This window comes from Bombina bombina, chromosome 6, assembly GCF_027579735.1.
Source record: "Bombina bombina isolate aBomBom1 chromosome 6, aBomBom1.pri, whole genome shotgun sequence".
In the NCBI taxonomy this organism is placed as follows: Eukaryota; Metazoa; Chordata; class Amphibia; order Anura; family Bombinatoridae; genus Bombina; species Bombina bombina.
In genome coordinates, this window is record NC_069504.1 from 903,959,893 (window position 1) to 903,974,963 (window position 15,071).

Below are 15,071 nucleotides of genomic sequence, written 5' to 3' on the forward strand. Positions count from 1 at the left end.
TTTTTTTTCTTTGTTCTTGTTTTTTTTCCTCTGTTTGATTGATAGTTTGAATGGATCCACCGTTTATTGTATGTGAAAAATTTCCAACAGCATATGCAAATGAATGACAGGAGAATATATTGTTAACTCTCGTTTTTCTTTTGTTTTTTCTACAAAATGTTGTATTTAAGGAGAGATCTTTTTATTTAAATCTTATGTTATCTCCTTATGTTCTTTCTTTTACACCTGACCCTGCGTGGTGCATAATAGGTGTAAACGTATATAATTATGTTTGCTGTTGGATATATAAATAAAGAATTAAAAAAAAAAAAAAAAAAGATAGGGTGCCTCTATTAAACTGTATAAAATATAACTACAGACAGTCCCCGGGTTACAGACATCCAACTTAAAGGGACAGTCTACACCAGGATTTTTATTGTTTTAAAAGATAGATAATCCCTTTATTACCCATTTCCCAGTTTTGCATAACTAACACATTTATAATAATATACTTTTAACCTCTGTGATTATCTTGTATCTAAGCCTCTGCAAACTGCCCCTTTCTCTTGTTAAGTGTGTTCAGTCCACGGGTCATCCATTACTTATGGGATATATTCTCCTCCCCAACAGGAAGCTGCAAGAGGATCACCCAAGCAGAGCTGCCACACAGCTCCTCCCCTCACATGTCATACCCAGTCATTCTCTTGCAAGTCTCAACAAAGAAGGAGGTCGCGAGAGGAGATAGGAGTTTTTTTTTTTACCTAATTATTCTTCAATCAAAAGTTTATTATTTTAAAATGGCACCGGAGTGTGCTGTTTTTTTCTCTCAGGCAGTATTTAGAAGAAGAATCTGCCTGCGTTTTCTATGATCTTAGCAGACGTAACTAAGATCCACTGGCTGTTCTCGCACATTCTGAGGAGTGGGGTAACTTCAGAAAAGGGAATAGCATGCGTGGTCCCCCCGCAAATGAGGTATGTGCAGTAATATTTTCTAGGAATGGAATTGACTAAGAAAACACTGCTGTTACCCATATGATGTAAGTACAGCCTTTAATGCAGTAGTAGCGACTGGTATCAGGCTGATAAATGTATGCGCAGTTGAGTTATTTTCTAGGGACTAGAATTTGACTGAGAAAATACTGTTAATACTGAAATAAATGTATGAGCCTTAACTGCAGTAGAAGCGACTGGTAGCAGGCTTAGTGATAACTTTGCATAACGCTGGAAAGTTGTTTTTTAAAAACGTTTACTGGCATGTTATTCGTTTTGTGAGGTACTTTGGTGATAAATCTTTTTGGGCATGATTTTTTTCCATATGGCTAACATGTATTTCTGCATAGAAACCGTTGTAACAGGTCTCCCACTGTTGTAATATGAGTGGGAGGGGCCTTTTTTAGCGCCTTGTTGCGCAGTTAAAATTCTTGCACAGTCTTCCTGCTTCTTCCTCCTTGATCCAGGACGTCTCCAGAGAGCTCAGGGGTCTTCAAAATTCAGTTTTGAGGGAGGTAATCAGTCACAGCAGACCTGTGACAGTGTGTTTGACTGTAATAAAAGCGTTAAATCTTAAATTGATTATCCGTTTTTGGGTATTGAGGGGTTAATCATCCGTTTGCTAGTGGGTGCAATCCTCTGCTAAATTCATACATTTACTGTTAAAATTGTTGGCTATAACTGAATTAGTTCATTGTTATTTCAACTGTGACAGTTTTTTGTGTTTTTAAAAGCGCTGCAGCGTTTTTTCTATTGCTTGTAAATTTATTGAAAGATTTTTTCCAAGCTTGCTAGCCTTCATTGCTAGTCTGTTTAAACATGTCTGATACAGATGACTCTACTTGTTCATTATGTTTAAAAGCCAATGTGGAGCCCAATAGAAATATGTTTACCAATTGTATTGATGTTACTTTAAATAAAAGTCAGTCTTTACCGGTAAAGAAATTATCACCAGACAACGAGAGGGAAGTTATGCCGCCTAACTCTCCTCACGTGTCAGTACCTTCGCCTCCCGCTCAGGAGGTGCGTGAGATTGTGGTGCCAAGTACATCAAGGCCCTTACAAATCACTTTGCATGATATGGCTAATGTTATGAAAGAAGTATTATCTAATTTGCCTGAGTTAAGAGGCAAGCGCTATAGCTCTGGGTTTAGGACGGAGCGCGCCGATGACACGAGAGCCATGTCCGATACTGCGTCACAATTTGCAGAACATGAGGACGGAGAGCTTCATTCTGTGGGTGATGGATCTGATCCAGGGAGACCGGATTCAGAAATTTCAAATTTTAAATTTAAGCTTGAGAACCTCCATGTATTGCTAGGGGAGGTGTTAGCGGCTCTGAATGATTGCGACACGGTTGCAATCCCAGAGAAATTATGTAGACTGGATAAATACTATGCGGTACCGGTGTGTACTGACGTTTTTCCTATACCTAAAAGGCTTACAGAGATTATTAGCACGGAGTGGGATAGACCCGGTGTGCCCTTTTCCCCTCCTCCGATATTTAGAAAAATGTTCCCAATAGACGCTACCACATGAGACTTATGGCAGACGGTCCCTAAAGTGGAGGGAGCAGTTTCTACTTTAGCCAAGCGTACCACTATCCCGGTGGAGGATAGTTGTGCTTTCTCAGATCCAATGGATAAAAAATTAGAAGGTTACCTTAAGAAAATGTTTGTTCAACAAGGTTTTATATTACAGCCCCTTGCATGCATTGCGCCCGTCACTGCTGCAGCGGCATTCTGGTTTGAGTCTCTGGAAGAGGCTATTCGCACAGCACCATTGGATGAGATTCTGAACATTCTTAAAGCCCTTAAGCTAGCTAATGCATTTGTTTCGGATGCCGTTGTGCATTTAACCAAACTAACGGCTAAGAACTCCGGATTCGCCATCCAGGCGCGCAGAGCGATATGGCTTAAATCCTGGTCAGCAGATGTAACTTCTAAATCTAAATTGCTTAATATTCCTTTCAAAGGGCAAACCTTATTCGGGCCCGGCTTGAAAGAAATTATTGCTGACATTACTGGAGGTAAGGGTCACACCCTTCCTCAGGACAGGGCCAAATCAAAGGCCAAACAGTCTAATTTTTGTGCCTTTCGTAATTTCAAGGCAGGAGCAGCATCAACTTCCTCCGCTCCAAAACAGGAAGGGACTGCTACTCGTTACAGACAGGGTTGGAAAGGCAACCAGTCCTGGAACAAGGGCAAGCAGGCCAGAAAACCTACTTCTGCCCCTAAGACAGCATGAAGAAAGGGCCCCCTATCCGGAAACGGATCTAGTGGGGGGCAGACTTTCTCTCTTCGTCCAGGCCTGGGCAAGAGATGTCCAGGATCCCTGGGCGTTGGAGATCATATCTCAGGGATACCTTCTGGACTTCAAAACTTCTCACAAGGGAGATTTCATCTGTCAAGGTTATTAACAAACCTAATAAAGAAAGAGGCATTTCTACGATGTGTACAAGACCTCTTAGTAATGGGAGTGATCCACCCGGTTCCGCGAACGGAACAAGGGCAAGGTTTTTACTCAAATCTGTTTGTGGTTCCCAAAAAAGAGGGAACCTTCAGGCCAATCTTGGACCTGAAGATCTTAAACAAATTCCTAAGGGTTCCATCGTTCAAAATGGAAACTATTCGAACCATCCTACCCATGATCCAAGAGGGTCAGTATATGACCACAGTGGACTTAAAGGATGCCTACCTTCACATACCCATTCACAAGGATCATTATCGGTACCTAAGGTTTGCCTTTCTAGACAGGCATTACCAGTTTGTAGCTCTTCCCTTCGGGTTGGCTACGGCCCCGAGAATTTTTACAAAGGTTCTGGGCTCGCTTCTGTCGGTACTAAGACCGCGAGGCATAGCGGTGGCTCCGTACCTAGAAGACATCCTGATACAAGCGTCAAGTTTTCAAAATGCAAAGTCTCATACAGAGATAGTTCTAGCATTTCTGAGGTCGCATGGGTGGAAAGTGAACATGGAAAAGAGTTCTCTGTTCCCACTCACAAGGGTTCCCTTTCTAGGGACTCTTATAGATTCTGTAGAGATGAAGATTTACCTGACGGAGTCCAGGTTATCAAAAATCCTAAATGCTTGCCGTGTCCTTCATTCCATTCCAAGCCCATCAGTAGCTCAGTGCATGGAAGTAATCGGCTTAATGGTCGCGGCAATGGACATAGTGCCATTTGCGCGCCTACATCTCAGACCGCTGCAACTATGCATGCTAAGTCAGTGGAATGGGGATTACTCAGATCTGTCCCCTTTACTAAATCTGGACCAGGAGGCCAGAGATTCTCTTCTCTGGTGGTTGTCGCGGGTTCATCTGTCCAAAGGAATGACTTTTCGCAGACCAGATTGGACGATTGTAACAACAGATGCCAGCCTACTAGGCTGGGGTGCAGTCTGGAACTCTCTGAAGGCTCAGGGATCGTGGACTCAGGAGGAGAAACTCCTCCCAATAAACATTCTGGAATTAAGAGCAATATTCAATGCTCTTCTAGCTTGGCCTCAGTTAGCAACACTGAGGTTCATCAGATTTCAGTCGGACAACATCACGACTGTGGCTTACATCAATCATCAAGGGGGAACCAGGAGTTCCCTAGCGATGTTGGAAGTCTCGAAGATAATTCGCTGGGCAGAGTCGCACTCTTGTCACCTGTCAGCGATCTACATCCCAGGCGTGGAGAACTGGGAGGCGGATTTCCTAAGTCGCCAGACCTTTCATCCGGGGGAGTGGGAACTTCACCCGGAGGTGTTTGCTCAACTGATTCTTCGTTGGGGCGAACCGGAGCTGGATCTCATGGCATCTCGCCAGAACGCCAAGCTTCCTTGTTACGGATCCAGGTCCAGGGACCCGGGAGCGGTGCTGGTAGATGCACTAGCAGCCCCTTGGGTTTTCAACATGGCTTATGTGTTTCCACCATTTCCGTTGCTACCTCGACTGATTGCCAGGATCAAACAGGAGAGAGCATCGGTGATTCTGATAGCGCCTGCGTGGCCACGCAGGACCTGGTATGCAGACCTAGTGGACATTTCGTCCTGTCCACCATGGTCTCTGCCTCTGAGGCAGGACCTTCTAATTCAGGGTCCTTTCAACCATCCAAGCCTATTTTCTCTAAGGCTGACTGCATGGAGATTGAACGCTTGATTCTATCAAAGCGTGGTTTTTCGGAGTCGGTTATTGATACGTTAATACAGGCTCGGAAACCTGTTACCAGAAAAATTTACCATAAGATATGGCGTAAATATTTATATTGGTGTGAATCCAAGAGTTACTCATGGAGTAAGGTTAGGATTCATAGGATATTGGCTTTTCTACAAGAAGGTTTAGAAAAGGGTTTATCCGCTAGTTCGTTAAAGGGACAGATTTCTGCTCTGTCTATTCTTTTACACAAACGTCTGGCAGAGAATCCAGACGTCCAGGCTTTTTGTCAGGCTTTGGCTAGGATTAAGCCTGTGTTTAAAACTGTTGCTCCTCCGTGGAGCTTAAACTTGGTTCTTAAAGTTCTTCAGGGTGTTCCGTTTGAACCCCTTCATTCCATTGATATTAAGCTTTTATCTTGGAAAGTTCTGTTTTTGATGGCTATTTCCTCGGCTCGAAGAGTCTCTGAGTTATCTGCCTTACATTGCGATTCTCCTTATCTGATTTTTCATTCAGACAAGGTAGTTCTGCGTACTATACCTGGGTTTTTACCTAAGGTTGTTTCTAACAGGAATATCAATCAAGAGATTGTTGTGCCTTCATTATGTCCTAATCCTTCTTCAAAGAAGGAACGTCTTTTGCATAATCTGGACGTAGTCCGTGCCCTGAAGTTCTACTTACAGGCAACTAAAGATTTTCGGCAAACTTCTTCTCTGTTTGTCATTTATTCTGGTCAGAGGAGAGGTCAAAAGACTCTCTCTTTTTTTGGCTTCGTAGCATAATACGTTTAGCCTATGAGACTGCTGGACAGCAGCCTCCTGAAAGAATTACAGCTCATTCTACTAGAGCTGTGGCTTCCACCTGGGCCTTTAAGAATGAGGCCTCTGTTGAACAGATTTGCAAGGCTGCAACTTGGTCTTCACTTCATACCTTTTCAAAATTTTACAAATTTGACACTTTTGCTTCTTCGGAGGCTGGTTTTGGGAGAAAGGTTCTACAGGCAGTGTTTCCTTCTGTTTAATGTTCCTGCCTTGTCCCTCCCGTCATCCGTGTACTTTAGCTTTGGTATTGGTATCCCATAAGTAATGGATGACCCGTGGACTGAACACACTTAACAAGAGAAAACATAATTTATGCTTACCTGATAAATTTATTTCTCTTGTAGTGTGTTCAGTCCACGGCCCGCCCTGTCTTTTTTGAGGCAGTTCTAAATTTTAATTAAAACTCCAGTCACCACTGCACCCTATAGTTTTTCCTTTCTCGTCTTGTTTCGGTCGAATGACTGGATATGACATGTGAGGGGAGGAGCTGTGTGGCAGCTCTGCTTGGGTGATCCTCTTGCAGCTTCCTGTTGGGGAGGAGAATATATCCCATAAGTAATGGATGACCCGTGGACTGAACACACTACAAGAGAAATAAATTTATCAGGTAAGCATAAATTATGTTTTTTCCAGTTCTTTTGACAGACTTGCAGTCTAGCCAATCAGTGCCTGCTCCCAGATAACTTCTCGTGCACGAGCACAGTGTTATCTATATGAAATACGTGAACTAACACCCTCTAGTGGTGAAAAACTGTTAAAATGCAATCTGAAAGAGGTGGGCTTCAAGGTCTACGAAATTAGCATATGAACCTCCTAGGTTAAGCTTTCAACTAAGAATACCAAGAGAACAAAGCAAAATTGGTGATACAAGTAAATTGGAAAATTGTTTAAAATTACATGCTCTATCTGAATCATACAAACAGAGAATGCAGCAGCATAGGTATTTTACCAATTTTATTTTGGCACAGACAAAGTCCACAACGTTTCGGGTGTTACCCCTTAATCATGTGAATTCACATTATTAAGGGGTAACACCCGAAACGTGTTACCCCTTAATCATGTGAATTCACATTATTAAGGGGTAACACCCGAAACGTTGTGGACTTTGTCTGTGCCAAAATAAAATTGGTAAAATACCTATGCTGCTGCATTCTCTGTTTGTATCTATTTTGGGGTTTGCAGGAACCCTGCAGCGTGCATTGAGCATTTAAGGGTGCTGGACTTTGGATTGTTTTCTATCTGAATCATGAAAGTTTATTTTGGCCTAGACTGTCCGTTTAAGTACAACTCATACTTACAAACGGAGAAAATAGAGCGTTATCGCCAATCCTTCCTTCCAGGATAACCCAAAATAATCAAAATCCAATTGTCACAAGGACAGAAAGTGATGTGAAATTTTCTGGACAGTGGCACAGATAGCAAAACAAACTTTTCCCTATGCGATCCAAAACTAAACATTTTTTTAGCTAGAGTTTCACCTAAAAAAAGTGCCTGTTCCAACTTACATACACATTCAACTTAAGAACAAACCTACAGAACGTATCTTGTTCGTAACCTGTTGACTGCCTGTATATTAAATTCTGGGGGTGAAGTTTAATTTCAGAATCTCCATCCTTTTTAATTTTTGATTGGGAAAGTGAACCCTGTTATTGAAATATAGCTAATATTTGTTGGCATTGTTTTTTTTGGTTTTTTTTTTCCTATTGGCACTACTATCTAGTTTGGGACTACAATTCCCACAATCCTCTGCTGCCGACTTACTGATGAGAATGTCTTGAATTAGTTTTCCAGCTGGTTTCTACTGAGCCTGCTCAAAATATCTCACAATAAGTTTTTTTTAAATCTTTATACCTTAGTAACCGATGCTCATTTTGTCACCATAAAAAAAAAAAACCCCACTTACTAGACAATCACATCTACCTATATTCAAAATTGCAAAAAGACTAATGCAGCATTTTTTTCTTGTAGGTTAATTTTCTTATCTCTTTCTATTGAAAAATCAGATTTTCCAACACTTACTAACTCCAAAAATATTGAACTAATTTACTTTAAATTTCTAGTCTATATATCTGCCTGTCTGTCTATCTCTGTCTCTCAATCTATCTACAAAAACTATGGCACATCACCTGTCTGCTTTTATTGACCACCTGGTTAAAATTTAAGCCAATATTAAGCTAAAATTAGCTAATATTTTGTTTCAATGTTTGTTGCACATATATAATTTATGTTAAATTATGCAATTAATTTGTACTTTGCATAGCTTATATAGTAATTATAAAAACAAAAAATGTATTATGCTGCCCCCACCAGCTTCTTCATTATGCTACCTGGCTGGAGACCACTGACTTATGTTTTAAATATCTAGGGGGGATATAAATGGCTTATTATCTTTGTATTCTCTTTCTTCCTTATCCAGTTATGCTGTGACAGTGCAGGAGTCCTATGCTCATCCTTTTGACCAGATCTATTACACGCGCTGCACAGACATCCTGAATTGGTTCAAATGCACAAGGCACAGGTATGTTAGTTCATTTTTTTTTGTTAGTAGCTCAGCCTGACTTTAGTAATATTTGTTTCCCCTAACCATGGCCCAGATTACGAGTTTTGCGTTAGAGGCTATGCAATGATAACGAGCAATTTTCTCTCACCGCTCACTTACCTGCAGCGCTGGTATTACGAGTTTTCAGAAACCCGTCGTTAAAAGGCAAGAAGTGAGCGTTGAGCAAAATTTTGCTCATTACCGCACTCCAATACCAGCGCTGCTTAAGTCAGCAGTGAGCTGGTCGTACGTGCTCGTGCACGATTCCCCATAGGAATCAACGGGGAGAGACGACTGAGAAAAAGTCTAACACCTGCAAAAAAGCAGCGTAAAACTCCTTAACGCAGCCCCATTGATTCCTATGGGGAAATAAAAGTTATGTTTACACCTAACACCCTAACATGAACCCCGAGTCTAAACACCCCTAATCTTACACTTATTAACCCTAATCTGCCACCCCCGACACCTACATTATAATTATTAACCCTTAATCTGCCGCTCCGGACACCGCCGCCACCTACATTATATGTATTAACCCCTAATCTGCTGCCCCCAACGTCGCCGACACCTACATACTATTTATTAACCCCTAATCTGCCGCCCCCAATATCGCCGCCACCTACCTACATTTATTAACCCCTAATCTGCCGCCCCCAACGTCGCCGCCACTATATTAAAGTTATAAACCCCTAAACCTAAGTCTAACCCTAACACCCCCTAACTTAAATATAATTACAATAAATCTAAATAAAGATTACTATCATTAACTAAATTATTCCTATTTAAAACAAAATACCTATAAAATAAACCCTAAACTAGCTACAATATAACTAATAGTTACATTGTAGCTATCTCAGGGTTTATTTCTCTTGTTAAGTGTATCCAGTCCATGGATCATCCATTACTTGTGGGATATTCTCCTTCCCAACAGGAAGTTGCAAGAGGATCACCCACAGCAGACCTGCTATATAGCTCCTCCCCTCACTGCCATACCCAGTCATTCTCTTGCAACTCTCAACAAAGATGGAGGTAGTTAAAGGAGAGTGGTGTATTATAGTTAGTTTTTTAACTTCAATCAAAAATTTGTTATTTTTAAATGGTGCCGGAGTGTACTGTTTTATCTCAGGCAGCATTAGAAGAAGAATCTGCCTGTGATTTCTACGATCTTAGCAGAAGTAACTAAGATCCACTGCCGTTCTCACATATTCTGAGGAGTGAGGTAACTTCAGAGGGGGAATGGCGTGCAGGTTTTCCTGCAATAAGGTATGTGCAGTTAACATATTTCTAGGTAACTCCAATCCCACAGAAAACAGCGCAGTCTGTGAATACAAAAAGATGGACTCCAATAGTGCAATATTGTATGAACAAACAGCACTTTATTGACAAAAAACTTTGACCAGAATACTCACAATGTAAGATTTAAAAACATGCAATGAAAGGTTTCTTTACTCAAATATAGCGATATCGCCGGGTGCTTGTGTGGTCTAAGGTTGCTTGGGGGAACAGCAGCAGATTTCCCGGTCGGCGTGTGACGTCAACACCCGCCAAATAGCTGATACACGTTTCCCTTAGTCCTTGTACACACAGGCTTCCAGAGCTCGTAGCCTCAACGCGTTTCTCGCCCCCTGCTGGGCGCTTTCTCAAGAGGAATAATGATTATGTGTTAACTGCTTTGCAGCCAGGGTTGTCAGATGTCCAGTATTCAACTGGACTGTTCAGTATTATAGCAGACGGTCCAGTAAAAATCTGACAGCAAGGCTTCTCTGAGATGGTGTCAGTTCCTCGTCTTTACAAAAAGTTCCATCTCGAACCTCAAATGCCAAGCTGGTTATTTTCTGTGTGATTATCATCAATGGCCCAGAAAAATCTGCTGAATACTGTCCATAATCAAAAATATAAACTCTTGCCACTTGGCACACTGTGAGATATCCCAGCGCAAACACAATGCAGTATCTTATAAATTCATCCAGAAAACGGTGATGCAATGTGCTTGTCAATGAATGTTTCATCTATAATATATCTATAAAATAATTGTCACCAGAGGGGTCTGTCGAGGGGGAAGTTATGCCGACTAACTCTCCCCACGTGTCGGACCCTTTGCCTCCCGCTCAAGGGACGCACGCTAATATGGCGCCAAGTACATCAGGGATGCCCATAGCGATTACTTTGCAGGACATGGCTGCAATCATGAATAATACCCTGTCAGAGGTATTATCCAGATTGCCTGAATTGAGAGTCAAGCGCGATAGCTCTGGGGTTAGACGAGATACAAAGCGCGTAGATGCTGTTAGAGCCATGTCTGATACTGCGTCACAATATGCAGAACCTGAGGACGGAGAGCTTCAGTCTGTGGGTGACGTCTCTGAATCGGGGAGACCTGATTCAGAGATTTCTAATTTTAAATTTAAGCTTGAGAACCTCCTTGTATTGCTTGGGGAGGTATTAGCTGCTCTGAATGACTGTGACACAATTGCAGTGCCAGAGAAATTGTGTAGACTGGATAAATACTATGCAGTGCCGGTGAGTACTGATGTTTTTCGAATACCTAAAAGGCTTACAGAAATTATTAGTAAGGAGTGGGATAGACCCGATGTGCCCTTTTCCCCACCTCCTATATTTAGAAAAATGTTTCCAATAGATGCCACTACACAGGACTTATGGCAGACAGTCCCTAAGGTGGAGGGAGCAGTTTCTATTTTAGCAAAGCGTACCACTATCCCGGTTGAGGACAGTTGTGCTTTTTCAGATCCAATGGATAAAAAATTAGAGGGTTACCTTAAGAAAATGTTTATTCAACAAGGTTTTATTTTACAGCCCCTTGCATGCATTGCGCCTGTCACTGCTGCGGCGGCGTTCTGGTTTGAGGCCCTGGAAGAGGCCATCCATACAGCTCCATTGACTGAAATTATTGACAAGCTTAGAACACTTAAGCTAGCTAACTCATTTGTTTCTGATGCCATTGTTCATTTGACTAAACTAACGGCTAAGAATTCCGGATTCGCCATCCAGGCGCGTAGGACGCTATGGCCCAAATCATGGTCAGCTGATGTGACTTCAAAGTCTAAATTACTCAACATTCCTTTCAAGGGGCAGACCTTATTCGGGCCTGGTTTGAAAGAAATTATTGCTGACATTACTGGAGGTAAGGGTCATACCCTTCCTCAGGACAGGGCCAAATCAAGGGCCAAACAGTCTAATTTTCGTGCCTTTCGAAATTTCAAGGCAGGTGCAGCATCAACTTCCTCTGCTTCAAAACAAGAGGGAACTTTTGCTCAATCCAAGCAGGCCTGGAAACCTAACCAGTCCTGGAACAAGGGCAAGCAGGCCAGAAAGCCTGCTGCTGCCTCTAAGACAGCATGAAGGAGCGGCCCCCTATCCGACAACGGATCTAGTAGGGGGCAGACTCTCTCTCTTCGCCCAGGCGTGGGCAAGAGATGTTCAGGATCCCTGGGCGTTGGAGATCATGTCTCAGGGATATCTTATCATATCTCAGGGATATCTTCTGGACTTCAAAGCTTCTCCTCCACAAGGGAGATTTCACCTTTCAAGATTATCTGCAAACCAGATAAAGAAAGAGGCATTCCTAAGTTGTGTACAAGACCTCCTTGTAATGGGAGTGATCCATCCAGTTCCGCGGACGGAACAAGGACAAGGGTTTTATTCAAATCTGTTTGTGGTTCCCAAAAAAGAGGGAACCTTCAGACCAATTTTGGATCTGAAGATCCTAAACAAATTCCTCAGAGTTCCGTCATTCAAGATGGAAATTATTCGAACCATTTTACCCATGATCCAAGAGGGTCAGTACATGACCACAGTGGACTTAAAGGATGCCTACCTTCACATTCCGATTCACAAGAATCACCATCGGTTCCTGAGGTTTGCCTTTCTAGACAGGCATTACTAATTTGTAGCTCTTCCATTCGGGTTGGCTACAGCCCCAAGAATTTTTACAAAGGTTCTGGGCTCACTTCTGGCGGTCCTAAGACCGCGAGGCATAGCCACTCCTTACCTAGACGACACCCTGATACAGGCGTCAAGCTTTCAAATTGCCAAATCTCATACAGAGATAGTTCTGGCATTCCTGAGGTCGCATGGGTGGAAAGTGAACGAAGAAAAGAGTTCTCTATCTCCTCTCACAAGGGTTTCCTTCCTAGGGACTCTAATAGATTCTATAGAAATGAAAATTTACCTGACGGAGTCCAGGTTATCAAAACTTCTAAATGCTTGCCGTGTTCTTCACTCCATTCCGCGCCCCACAGTGGCTCAGTGCATGGAAGTAATCGGCTTTATGGTAGCGGCGATGGACATAGTGCCATTTGCGCGCCTGCATCTCAGACCGCTGCAATTATGCATGCTCAGTCAGTGGAATGGGGATTACACAGATTTGTCCCCTCTACTAAATCTGGATCAGGAAACCAGAGATTCTCTTCTCTGGTGGTTATCGCGGGTCCATCTGTCCAAGGGTATGACCTTTCGCAGACCAGATTGGACAATTGTAACAACAGATGCCAGCCTTCTAGGTTGGGGTTCAGTCTGGAACTCCCTGAAGGCTCAGGGTTCATGGACTCAGGAGGAGAAACTCCTCCCAATAAATATTCTGGAGTTAAGAGCAATATTCAATGCTCTTCTAGCTTGGCCTCAGTTAGCAACACTGAGGTTCATCAGATTTCAGTCGGACAACATCACGACTGTGGCTTACATCAACCATCAAGGGGGAACCAGGAGTTCCCTAGCGATGTCAGAAGTCTCCAAGATAATTTGCTGGGCAGAGACTCACTCTTGCCACCTGTCAGCGATCCATATCCCAGGTGTAGGGAACTGGGAGGCGGATTTTCTAAGTCGTCAGACTTTTCATCCGGGGGAGTGGGAACTCCATCCGGAGGTGTTTGCTCAATTGGTTCTCCGTTGGGGCAAACCAGAATTGGATCTCATGGCGTCTCGCCAGAACGCCAAGCTTCCTTGTTACGGATCCAGGTCCAGGGACCCAGAAGCGGCACTGATAGATGCTCTAGCAGCGCCTTGGTTCTTCAACCTGGCTTATGTGTTTCCACAGTTTCCTCTGCTCCCTCGTCTGATTGCCAAAATGAAACAGGAGAGAGCATTGGTGATATTGATAGCGCCTGCGTGGCCACGCAGGACCTGGTATGCAGACCTAGTGGACATGTCATCCTTTCCACCATGGACTCTGCCTCTGAGACAAGACCTTCTAATACAAGGTCCTTTCAATCATCCGAATCTACTTTCTCTGAGACTGACTGCATGTGGGGCATTGCCCCAAAGTAATCAGCTCTTTTACCTGTAAAAAAAAAAATACAAACAACCCCCCCAACAGTAAAACCCACCACCCACACATTCAACCCCCCAAATAAAATGCTATCTAAAAAACCTAAGCTCCCCATTGCCCTGAAAATGGCATTTGGATGGACATTGCCCTTAAAAGGGCAGTTAGATCTATTGCAGCCCAAAGTCCCTAACCTAAAAATAAAACCCACCCAATACACCCTTAAAAAACCATAACACTAACCCCATGAAGATCGACTTACCGGGAAAAGTCTTCATCCAAGCCCGACTGAAGTCCTCAACGAAGCCGGGAGAAGTCTTCATCCAAGCCGGGCGAAGTGGTCCTCCAGACGGGCAGAAGAATTCATCTAGACGGCATCTTCTATCTTCATCCATCCGGCATCCATCCGGCAATCAGACAATACAGTAGGATTGAGCTCACATTCTATTGGCTATTCCAATCAGCCGATAGAATGCAAGCTCAATCCTATTGGCTGATTGGATCAGCCAATAGGATTGAACTTCAATCCTTTTGGCTGATTGCATCAGCCAATAGGATTTTTTTCTACCTTAATTTCGAATGGCTGATAGAATTCTATCAGCCAATCGGAAATTAAGGTAGAAAAAAATCCTATTGGCTGATGAAATCATCCAATAGGATTAAAGTTCAATCCTTTTGGCTGATCCAATCATCCAATAGGATTGAGCTCACATTCTATTGGCTGATTGGAACAGCCAATAGAATGCGAGCTCAATCTTATTGACTGATTGGATCAGCCAATAGGATTGAACTTCAATCCTATTGGCTGATTGCCGGATGGTTGAAGATAGAAGATGCCGTCTGGTTGAAGACTTCTGCCCGTATGGAGGACCACTTCGCCCGGCTTGGATGAAGACTTCTCCTGGCTTCGTTGAGGACTTCAGCCCGGCTTGGATGAAGACTTCTCCCGGTAAGTCGATTTTCAAGGGGTTAGTGTAAGGTTTTTTTAAGGGTGTATTGGGTGGGATTTATTTTTAGGTTAGGGACTTTGGGCTGCAATAGAGCGAACTGCCCTTTTAAGGGCAATGCCCATCCAAATGCCCTTTTTAGGGCAATGGGGAGCTTAGTTTTTTTTAGATAGTATTTTATTTGGGGGGTTGGTTGTGTGGGTGGTGGGTTTTACTGTTGGGGTTGTTTGTATTTTTTTTACAGGTAAAAGACCTGATTACTTTGGGGCAATGCCCCGCAAAAGGCCCTTTTAAGGGCTATTGGTAGGCTAGTTTAGGCTAGGGTTTTTTTTATTTGGGGGGGGGGGGGTTATTTTAATAGGGCTATTAGATTAGGT

The 15,071-nt window shown here is 43.0% G+C and overlaps 1 protein-coding gene across 1 annotated transcript in view; it reads left to right on the plus strand.

Annotated features, from left to right (window-relative positions):
- The window catches only part of MEGF11 (multiple EGF like domains 11), a 1,076,815-nt gene that overhangs the window by 132,908 nt on the left and 928,836 nt on the right, over positions 1 to 15,071 (plus strand). Inside the window, 1 exon segment of the mRNA XM_053718531.1 lies at positions 8,344 to 8,445. Within this exon segment, the coding sequence (XP_053574506.1) occupies positions 8,344 to 8,445 (102 nt within the window).